Below are 12,015 nucleotides of genomic sequence, written 5' to 3'. Positions count from 1 at the left end.
ATCGTTTAAAGGCGCAATTACAAAAAAAGTTAACTTACATTATTCTGTGTGTACTCAAGATGTGTTTTCTTTCTTTCTACAGCTTATCTTAAGGTTTTTTTCCCCATTGTTGTAATTTTAGTTTTAGTAGGCCTATAACTTACCTATATATTTATTTGGTTTGGCTTCTTTAAATATAAGGGCTGTGAAATGATTGATCGTGATTAATCGCATCCAAAATAAAAGTTTGTGTTTACATAATAGGCCTATAGCCTATGTGTGCTTACTGTGTATAATTATTTTGTATATATACACACATGCATGTATATATTTAAGAAAAATGTGTTATTTATATATAAAATATTTATACACAGTAAGCACGTATATACTATTATGAAAACACAAACTTTTATTTTGGATGCGATTAATCGCGATTAATCATTTCACAAACATTTAGGCTATATATGACATTTGAGGCTTTATGCTATAGAAAAGCAAAAAAGAGTGTTTTCAGCTTGTTTATTTTGATATAACAATATGGCGTGCAGTCGCATAAAACAATGGCATAAAGCTATTCAAGACATCATTCAATGTAAACTGTGATAATCGCAATTACAACTTCAAGGGATTAATCGACAATCATGATTTTAATCATAATGGTGCAGCTAGGGCTGTGCGATATAGCTAAAAAAATTATCACGATATAATGTTTCATATCGTTCGGTATCGATAATTAGCCTATAGACATTTTTTTAGAACCTTTTTTTTTTAAGACAAGTAGAAAAGTTTGAATTTAAACCACTGTTTTTTAATTTTATTTATCCACATTAAGGCAAACAACTAATTATTTTTTTGTCTTATATTAAGATAAAAAAGTAAGTGTTAAAGAAACTTAAAATGTTATAAAATGTGTGCAATGTAAAAGTGTAAACGTAGAAGAATCAAGGCAAACTTTGAGGTAGATCAACATCTGTAATAAGTAGGGGTGGAACGGTTCCTTACGACACAGTGGTGTCACGGTTAGGTACATTTTGAGATACAGCAAAAAGAAAGAAATGCCAAAGAAATTTCCTTGATTTAAAAAAAAAAAAAATTATTAAAAAGAAAAGTTATTTTGAAATAAGTCTGAGTTTTCACTACATCTTGAAACGTTTACTTTTATAAATGGGGGTAATATATTTGAAGGATGAACAAATGTGTTTTGGTCATCACATTAAAAATAACATTTAAATATGATAATATTTGAGTTTTGAAGTGCTGGGAAAAGATGTGTGATGTACTTGAAAGCATTTTACTATTCCTGCCAAACATGGTTACTGTGAGTGTTACTACAGTACATTAAATCCATATACAATGAATGTTGCTGATCTATGGACTTAAATATAACTAGTTCATTCATGGCACAATGTTTCTCCTGGTTTCCACGTCAGCGCAGTTTGATCCGTTAATAACGGAGAAGTGTGAATGTTTCTCACTCGATCTCACGCTGATGTTATTACTTCAGTGGCGAATTCAAATGCTTTCTTTACTGGATCTCTTAGAGCTGTGTAGTAACAGTGTCGCTTGATCAAGATCGGCTCGCGCTGCACTGACATTGATGGTCCAAACTGATAAACGGTCCGTGGAGCACAAAATAATAACGCAGTTTCGTTCCGCTTTCATTCCACTTGCCATTTGATGTCGGGCGACGTTATGGTGGTCGCGCGTGCATTTGAATGAAAATATTGAGCGCTATATCGCCATTTTTTTATATCGTTACCGACAATGGTGTACCGTCGATAAATACCGATACCGTTTTATCGCCCAGCCCTAGGTGCAGCCCTAGTGTAAGTGTGTGAGGGGTCGGAGCCGGCGAGTGTGTGTGAGGGGTCGGAGCCGGTGAGTGTGTGTGAGGGGTCGGAGCCGGCGAGTGTGTGAGGGATCGGAGCCGGTGAGTGTGTGATGGATTGTCCAGTGTGTGTGTGCGCTGCTTCTTGACGGTTGTGTCTCAGAGAAGCCGGCTGGCAGGAATCAGGCACGGAGAACGGGGAACAGCTTCCAGAAAGCCCCTCCCGTGGACGAGAGCTTCGAGGCGCTGCTCCTGAAGTACAAGCAGATCCAGCTGGAGCTCGAGGTCATCCGCAAGGAGGAGCGCATGGCCCTGAAGGAGGACGAGGAGCCGGAGCCCGCCGCGGCCCCGCAGGAGGAGAAGAAAGCGTTGGAGGAGAAGAAAGCGTTTCAGGCCTTCAACCTCAAGCCTCTCAGACAGAAGCTGCTGACGCCGGCCGAGAGAGACGCGCTGAACACCGTCAGACCCGAGAGAGAGACTCTGAACACTGAGAGAGACGCGCTGACCACTAGCAGACCCGAGAGAGACGCGCTCAACACCGCCAGACCCGAGCCGAGGCCCGACGCCGACCAGCAGAAGGACGTACAGGATCACGGTATCTACAGTCTGGTGTATTTCACAGTTCTCGGTTACGCAGCAGAATCCCACGCGCTCCTCGATTATAGAGAGAGCATTTAGGCCACGCCCACAGCGGGGGGGGAACAATCCCACCGTCTCCGTTGAGTGTGTATTGAGTAAAGCAGCCTCCACCTCGTCATTTATAACTTATAACAAACACAAAACACCGTCTTAAAGCTGCTGTGTGACCAGGAGAACAGCAAACAAGCTAACAACCCAGAAATACGGTTTTAGAAGCTGTCGTATTACTCTGAGAACTAACGTACGCACACTGGAGGCGACAGGATAGCTTAGAGAAATATAATATATAAAACTGACATTTGACTTACTAGTGACTAAATGTTCACTGCACACGTAGTGTATTAGTGCATACTGACTGTCAGGATCCCACAACTTACCCATTCGTTCCAGCCCGTCTCCACTTCTGTGTCCTTAAACACTCGTTTTGTGGGGTCGCCAGCTTATAAAACCGTATTTCTGGGTTGTTTAGCTTGTTTGCTGTTCTCCTGGTCACACAGCAGCTTTTAGACAGTGTTTTGTGTTTGTTATAAGTCATAAATGATGAGGAGGAGGCAGCTTCACTCAATACACACTCAACGGAGACGGTGGGATTGTTGTGGGCGTTATTAAGTCGGCTTGAGAGAGACAACTTACTGAAATCCTATTTTAACTTATTATTATTCTTCTGAGCAGAAAAGATTCTATATGTATCTCCTCCTAGAGCTTTAACTCTACATACTCCAAACTCGGCTCAAACACTCAGACTGTTCTGACTCGGTATGCTATATCTTTTCAGACTGATCGGACTTACGGTTTTCCTAAAAATGACGATCAAAACTCGGAAAGACTCCCATTGACTTACATTGTGGAATTTTTTAATTTTCAAACTCACCAACTGTCAAAAATTCTAATCTAAACTCCTTGAAAACTAAACCAAACTGCCGTTCTATAGACTATATGAGCCAATGAGACTCATCTAAACTCATACACTCTAAACTCATAGATTTATGAACTCTTAAACTCATAAATTAATACATTCTGAACTCTTAAACTTATAAACTCAAAAACTCGTACACTTATAAACTCATCAATTTATACACTTATAAACTCTAAACTCAAACTCTGAGAGTGTGTGTGAGAGAGAGTGTGTGTGTGTGAGAGAGAGTGTGTGTGTGTGTGTGTGTGTGTGTGTGTGTGTGTGTGTGTGTGTGTGTGTGTGTGTGTGTGTGTGTGTGTGTGTGTGTGTGTGTGTGTGTGTGAGTGTGTGAGTGAGAGAGAGTTAGTGTGTGTGTGTGTGTGTGTGTGTGAGAGAGTTAGTGAGCTTGTGTGGGGGAGTGAGTGTGTGCTTGTGTGGGTGTATGTGAGTGTGTGTGTGTGTGTGAGTGTCAGAGTTAGTGAGCGTGTCTTTGCGTGTGTGTGAAAGAAAGTGTGTGCTTGTGTGAGTGTATGTGTGTGAGTGTGTGTGTGTGTTAAACTCATCTATCTATCTACTACTTTAAACTTCAAACTAATTTAAACTTCAAACTATTTCAAACTTTCTGGTCCGGCTTTCTCAAGCCAACTTAAAATTTGTCTCAACAAACTTTTTAATCTAGTTGTTATTATTATTATTATTATTATGTTGAGGTATGGAACCAGTGGCATCTTTTGTTGTTTTCTCCCAGCTGTGAAGGACGAGGAGAGTGAACCAGACCTCAACATCTCACCAGTGCCTGACGAGACTCCCGTCGGCCCAGCCAAGGTACACACACACACACACACACACACACACACACACACACACACACACACACACACACACACACCTGAAACTTCCTAAACACTGACCTCACGTACACAGAAACGCCACACACGGAGCAGAGTAGAGATTCAGTGAGTCGTGTTTGTCTGTGGTGTTGAAGTGAAGGCGAGGACAGGGAAACAGGAAGTGTGTTATAACTTCTGCGCACAGAGACTGCTTCGGGTGACATGTCAGCAGTGTGTGTGTGTTGGAGGAGGCCGATCACATGAGTGTCTACTGTGAGTCAGAGTCACTTTATAGACCAAACCGTTCGACATATCAAAAATCTGCTCGCTATTTAGCATCCTCAATGTCTTGACTTCATGCTGATCGAGTTAATTGTGTGTTTTAAAGTCCTCCTGTAGTCGATAATTTTATCTCCTCTTTTATTTTCATCTTTAGATGAGTTTTAAAACTCATCTTTGATCACCAAAATGACATATTGAAATATTGATCTGATTGGTTACAAGGTAGTTTGTGACGTCAGAAACACCAGCGATTTCAAAGCGTGTGTTTGAGACTGTCTTTGGTTCACTGCAGTTTTAAGGAGGAAATACTCAGCAATGGTGTCGACTTATGAACTTACACATGGTTTGTCTTAAAGCGTATTAAAAACACCACATAGACACATAAACAACATTAAACACTGGATTTACACCACAGGGGGACTTTAAGAATTGCAAGCTTGAACATTCAAGTGGTTTTAGACCATCGGATGTGTATCATTATGCCAGGAGCTAATGCACTGAGACAGTGTGGCACACAAACACTCGTGCGCAGAGAAACATCATGAGCGCAGAAACTCTTTTCTCATGAAAGTAGCTTGAGAAACTCAACCGGTTAGACTTTCCCGTTTCCCTTTTTTGTCATTATTTCACTGACAAAATCAGAATTTTTAACTTCTACAATTCACACCAACATTTTTCAACATGAAGCGAAGACATTGAAGATGCTAAATTGTGAACAGATATTGGATATCTTGTCTGGCATCATCATTGCAACACCGTTCAAGATATCCAATATCTGTTGTGAACTGCAGAAGTTACAAACTCAGAGCCTGACTTTTTTTAAAAACCAGTCAAACCGGAATAGCGAGTTGTTCAGAGCGAATGACTGTCAATCAGAAAGTTGTCCGGCTCGATGAGAGCTGTATATGTACTGATTTTGGTGACTGTAAGTAAAACTACCCCCCCACTAATGTCCAAAGGTGGCGCCACTGAGCTCCCTCTCCACGCCTGTTTCCAAGGCTTTGCTAGTGTCGGACGGCCGACAGCTCTGATGTGTGTGTCCAGTTTCGTGTAATTTGAAGCACTCTAATCGAAGTGACTGAAAATTATTATAGGAGACACCCATTTACTAAACTAATATGATTCATATTCTTTTGGTTTCTCTAGGCAAAAAATACAAATGTGAATAAAGTACAGGTATCAGTATCAGTGTTGTACTCGTTCCGGGAAAAAAGATGTCAAGTCTCCTTCATTTATACAGCACTTTAACAGTGTAGACTGTTTCACATCAGCTTTACAGTGATAATAGGAGATTACAGTAACAGAGATTGTTTAGGCTTTACAGCAGATCTAGAATAAAGTTATTGTCCAGATAAAGTTAGTTTTGATTGATTCACTTCCGTCGCAACGATCATTAGTTATTAACTTAGCGGCCGCTAACACACACCGTTCTAACAGAAGACCCTTAACGCGCTCCGGCCGCTCATTTACACAACAGTGTTTGGTGCTCGAGAATACAAACCTTGAAATAGGTTCCACGCTGCAGGTGTTGAATAAAAAAATTATTTAAAATATGGATAGATGCACTTTTATGATGGACAGATGCACTTTTATGATGGACAGATGCACCAGATGCACTTTTATGATGGACAGATGCACTTTTATGATGGATAGATGCACTTTTATGATGGACAGATGACGGAGGAGGACGAGCTGTCGGAGATGCAGCTGAGACTCCTGGCTCTACAGTCCGCCAGCAGAAAGTGGCAGCAGAAGGAGACGCAGGTGCTGAAGGAGAGCAAGGACAAGATCTCCAGAGCCGTCAGAGCGCCGCAGGACAAGAGCGAGAGCGACCGGAGCAAGACCAGCAGAGGGAACGCCCTGAGCCGATCGCAGGAGGGAGTGAGAGCCGCCAGAGCCACGCCGGACAAGAGCCGAGTGAAGAAACCAGCTCACCTGAGTAAGACTCGCTCACACTCATCGTGTGTGTGTGTGTGTGTGTGTGTGTGTGTGTGTGTGTGTGTGTGTGTGTCAGAGCCGAGTGAAGAAACCAGCTCACCTGAGTAAGACTCGCTCACACTCATCGTGTGTGTGTGTCAGAGCTGAGTGAAGAAACCAGCTCACCTGAGTAAGACTCGCTCACACTGAACACCATCATCGTGTTTGTGTGTGTATCAGAGCCGAGTGAAGAAACCAGCTCACCTGAGTAAGACTCGCTCACACTCATCGTGTGTGTGTGTGTGTGTGTGTGTGTGTGTGCCAGAGCCGAGTGAAGAAACCAGCTCACCTGAGGAAGACTCGCTCACACTGAACACCATCATCACATCAGTCAGATCGCTGTGTGTGTCTTTCTTCAACATCACATCAGTCAGATCGCAGAGCTTCATCTCTCTGTGTGTGTGTGTGTGTGTGTGTGTGTAGCCAAGCAGGCGTGGAGGAAGCAGCAGCTGCGCACCTGGAAGCACCAGCAGGAGGAGCAGAGACACCAGCAGGAGGAGGAGGAGGAGCGGAGGAAGAGGGAGGACGAGATCCGCAAGATCCGAGACCTGTCCAACCAGGACGAGCAGTACAACCGCTTCATGAAGCTGGTGGGCTCCAGGCATCACACGCGAAGCAAGGTCAGTCACATGACCAGTCACATGACCACACCAGCACACCGCTGTGTGACGTCATGTGACCTGTGCTCTCTCCCAGTCCTCAGACGGCGAGCCGAGGAAACTGGCCAAGCAGAACCTGGACTCCTCCGGGAACCTGTACCAGTACGACAACTACGACGAGGTGGCGATGGACACGGACAGCGAGCCCAGCTCTCCAGGTACTGCAGAACACAGGTGCACCACTGACCCTGAGCTCACACACTGTAACCCTCAGTCTCCAGTTACTGCAGAACACAGGTGCTCCACTGACCTTGAGCTCATACACTGTAACCCTCAGTCTCCAGGTACTGCAGAACACAGGTGCATCACTGACCCTGAGCTCACACACTATAACCCTCAGTCTCCAGTTACTGCAGAACACAGGTGCACCACTGACCCTGAGCTCACACACTATAACCCTCAGTCTCCAGTTACTGCAGAACACAGGTGCACCACTGACCCTGAGCTCACACACTGTAACCCTCAGTCTCCAGTTACTGCAGAACACAGGTGCACCACTGACGCCAAACTCACACACTGTAACCCTCAGTCTCCAGTTACTGCAGAACACAGGTGCTCCACTGACCTTGAGCTCACACACTATAACCCTCAGTCTCCAGTTACTGAAGAACACAGGTGCACCACTGACCCTGAACTCACACACTGTAACCCTCAGTCTCCAGTTACTGCAGAACACAGGTGCACCACTGACCCTGAGCTCACACACTGTAACCCTCAGTGTCCAGTTACTGCAGAACACAGGTGCACCACTGACCCTGAGCTCACACACTGTAACCCTCAGTCTCCAGTTACTGCAGAACACAGGTGCACCACTGACCCTGAACTCACACACTGTAACCCACCCTCAGTCTCCAGTAGGGCTGTCAACTTTAGTCGTTTAGTCGACTAATCGGTCGATGCCGTCTTGGTCGACTGACATTCTCATTGGTCGACCAGTCGCATAATTATTATTTTTTTTTTTTCACCAATAAAGAAATTTTCATTGATTTACTCCTTGATATTTATTCCTTTATAAGCAGTTATATATTACTGTATTCTAAATATAATTAGCCTATGTTTTATCCACAACTTTAAATGCTTTAATTTAGGCTATTTTGTAACAGCGCCACAGTTTAGCGCACCACGTAGAACACTCGGGAACCGCACCTGTGGCTGGCTGCACTGCTGCTTCGTGCTCAGTAAGGAATATAGGTAGTAATCTCTATGTGTCTGTCTGTCCGTTTGCATTTTGATTATTTCGAGAACCGTTCATCCAATCGACTTCACAAGGGAGTGCAGTGTCGCATTTGGTGCAATATAGACAGACACGCGAGACGCGACACGTTCAGAATTAATAGTAAACTACAGAACAGCGCGAGCGGGAAGCGGCGCACCTCACGCGAGCAGGGCGGCTATATTCTCCGAGAACGGACACTGCACGAGTGATATAAAACGCACACAGTCTGTTAATTAAGCAATACTTTTAAGGTAGTCTAATATTTTTCTGACTAACAAATTACTGACACAGTAAAGGGTAGATTTAAATAAAGAAAAACGAAATTTAAATAAAGAAAAACGAAATTTAAATAAAGAAAAAAACGAAATTTAAATACAGAAAAAGTGAAATTTAAATAAAGAAAAACGAAATTTAAATAAAGAAAAACAAAATTTAAATAGGCCTAAAGAAAAACGAAATTTAAATAAAGAAAAAACGAAATTTAAATAAAGAAAAACGAAATTTAAATAAAGAAAAAAACGAAATTTAAATACAGAAAAAATGAAATTTAAATAAAGAAAAACGGAATTTAAATAAAGAAAAACGAAATTTAAATAAAGAAAAAACGGAATTTAAATAAAGAAAAACGAAATTAAGTTTGCCTAAATTAAAAACGAGATTAATTTAGATTGATAATAACGGGTAAAAAGTCTAATACATTTTGTTTATTCTATTTTCCACAATGTCAAAGCAACAGCAGCAATACAAGCTCAGGCATGCACTTCGGTTCATACAAACTCCGCTGTTCTGCGATCTAGCCAGAGAACACTCTTGTTGCAGGAACACTCAGGCGTCGGTTCTATTTCTAGCATGCACACGTTTTCCGCGTGGCTCGAGCAGCGCCTGAGACGCGTGTCTCACGCAGGCAGTGTGCAAACTCCAACCTTTTAACATGGGAGCCGAAATAAAAACAGACACCCAACGCAGCTGAGACTCTCACGCCAGCAGCCAGTGTGTCGCCGGAATGAGAACCGTTTCGCGGGGGATCCCAGGTGTCAATAAAACAAAAACAAAAACGTTTTTTCGTTGTTGTTTTATAAATGCTCTGACAATTGTTTAATAAATGTTCAATCAAAATGCAAAACATCGCGTCTTTTTTTTTTTTTTTTTTTTTTTTTTTTTTAGTCGACTAATCGTTGTGCAGGACAGGACTTTGGTCGACTAAGCATTTCTTTGGTTGACTACAGCCCTAGTCTCCAGTTACTGCAGAACACAGGTGCACCACTGACCCTGAGCTCACACACTGTAACCCTCAGTGTCCAGTTACTGCAGAACACAGGTGCACCACTGACCCTGAGCTCACACACTGTAACCCTCAGTCTCCAGTTACTGCAGAACACAGGTGCACCACTGACCCTGAACTCACACACTGTAACCCACCCTCAGTCTCCAGTTACTGCAGAACACAGGTGCACCACTGACCCTGAGCTCACACACTGTAACCCTCAGTCTCCAGTTACTGCAGAACACAGGTGCACCACTGACCCTGAACTCACACACTGTAACCCTCAGTCTCCAGTTACTGCAGAACACAGGTGCACCACTGACCCTGAACTCACACACTGTAACCCTCAGTCTCCAGTTACTGCAGAACACAGGTGCACCACTGACCCTGAACTCACACACTGTAACCCTCAGTCTCCAGTTACTGCAGAACACAGGTGCACCACTGACCCTGAACTCACACACTGTAACCCTCAGTCTCCAGTTACTGCAGAACACAGGTGCACCACTGACCCTGAACTCACACACTGTAACCCTCAGTCTCCAGGTACTGCAGAACACAGGTGCACCACTGACCCTGAGCTCACACACTGTAACCCTCAGTCTCCAGTTACTGCAGAACACAGGTGCACCACTGACCCTGAGCTCACACACTGTAACCCTCAGTCTCCAGTTACTGCAGAACACAGGTGCACCACTGACCCTGAACTCACACACTGTAACCCTCAGTCTCCAGTTACTGAAGAACACAGGTGCACCACTGACCCTGAGCTCACACACTGTAACCCTCAGTCTCCAGGTACTGCAGAACACAGGTGCACCACTGACCCTGAGCTCACACACTGTAACCCTCAGTCTCCAGTTACTGCAGAAAACAGGTGCACCACTGACCCTGAACTCACACACTGTAACCCTCAGTCTCCAGGTACTGCAGAACACAGGTGCACCACTGACCCTGAGCTCACACACTGTAACCCTCAGTCTCCAGTTACTGCAGAACACAGGTGCACCACTGACCCTGAACTCACACACTGTAACCCTCAGTCTCCAGTTACTGCAGAACACAGGTGCACCACTGACCCTGAACTCACACACTGTAACCCTCAGTCTCCAGTTACTGCAGAACACAGGTGCACCACTGACCCTGAACTCACACACTGTAACCCTCAGTCTCCAGTTACTGCAGAACACAGGTGCACCACTGACCCTGAACTCACACACTGTAACCCTCAGTCTCCAGGTACTGCAGAACACAGGTGCACCACTGACCCTGAGCTCACACACTGTAACCCTCAGTCTCCAGTTACTGCAGAACACAGGTGCACCACTGACCCTGAGCTCACACACTGTAACCCTCAGTCTCCAGTTACTGCAGAACACAGGTGCACCACTGACCCTGAACTCACACACTGTAACCCTCAGTCTCCAGTAACTGAAGAACACAGGTGCACCACTGACCCTGAGCTCACACACTGTAACCCTCAGTCTCCAGGTACTGCAGAACACAGGTGCACCACTGACCCTGAGCTCACACACTGTAACCCTCAGTCTCCAGTTACTGCAGAACACAGGTGCACCACTGACCCATAGCTCACACACTGTAACCCTCAGTCTCCAGTTACTGCAGAACACAGGTGCACCACTGACCCTGAACTCACACACTGTAACCCTCAGTCTCCAGTTACTGCAGAACACAGGTGCACCACTGACCCTGAACTCACACACTGTAACCCTCAGTCTCCAGTTACTGAAGAACACAGGTGCACCACTGACCCTGAACTCACACACTGTAACCCTCAGTCTCCAGTTACTGCAGAACACGGGTGCACCACTGACCCTGAGCTCACACACTGTAACCCTCAGTCTCCAGGTACTGAAGAACACAGGTGCACCACTGACCCTGAGCTCACACACTGTAACCCTCAGTCTCCAGTTTCTGCAGAACACAGGTGCACCACTGACCCTGAACTCACACACTGTAACCCTCAGTCTCCAGTTACTGAAGAACACAGGTGCACCACTGACCCTGAGCTCGCACACTGTAACCCTCAGTCTCCAGTTACTGAAGAACACAGGTGCACCACTGACCCTGAACTCACACACTGTAACCCTCAGTCTCCAGTTACTGAAGAACACAGGTGCACCACTGACCCTGAACTCACACACTGTAACCCTCAGTCTCCAGTTACTGAAGAACACAGGTGCACCACTGACCCTGAACTCACACACTGTAACCCTCAGTCTCCAGGTACTGCAGAACACAGGTGCACCACTGACCCTGAGCTCACACACTGTAACCCTCAGTCTCCAGTTACTGCAGAACACAGGTGCACCACTGACCCTGAACTCACACACTGTAACCCTCAGTCTCCAGGTACTGCAGAACACAGGTGCACCACTGACCCTGAACTCACACACTGTAACCCTCAGTCTCCAGTTACTGAAGA

At 44.7% G+C, this 12,015-nt stretch overlaps 1 protein-coding gene across 3 annotated transcripts in view; it reads left to right on the top strand.

The window, feature by feature from the left end:
* Positions 1-12,015, top strand: part of zfc3h1 (zinc finger C3H1-type containing) — a 42,221-nt gene that overhangs the window by 1,845 nt on the left and 28,361 nt on the right. For 2 of the 3 annotated variants that reach the window (XR_014202686.1, XM_082159627.1), the window contains exons 2-6: positions 1,971-2,402; positions 4,090-4,166; positions 6,107-6,392; positions 6,854-7,050; positions 7,127-7,247. Coding sequence is in view for 2 of the 3 variants with exons in the window: in XM_082159627.1 (XP_082015753.1) it covers positions 1,971-2,402; positions 4,090-4,166; positions 6,107-6,392; positions 6,854-7,050; positions 7,127-7,247 (1,113 nt within the window). In the remaining variant the exon portion in view is untranslated. The remainder of the gene's footprint in view (positions 1-1,970; positions 2,403-4,089; positions 4,167-6,106; positions 6,393-6,853; positions 7,051-7,126; positions 7,248-12,015) is intronic. The other variant, XM_082159628.1, reaches the window with a different exon arrangement.

The sequence above is a fragment of the Leuciscus leuciscus genome, assembly GCF_965113295.1.
Source record: "Leuciscus leuciscus genome assembly, chromosome: 25".
NCBI lineage: Eukaryota > Metazoa > Chordata > Actinopteri > Cypriniformes > Leuciscidae > Leuciscus > Leuciscus leuciscus.
This window is presented reverse-complemented; position numbering and strand designations above follow the sequence as displayed.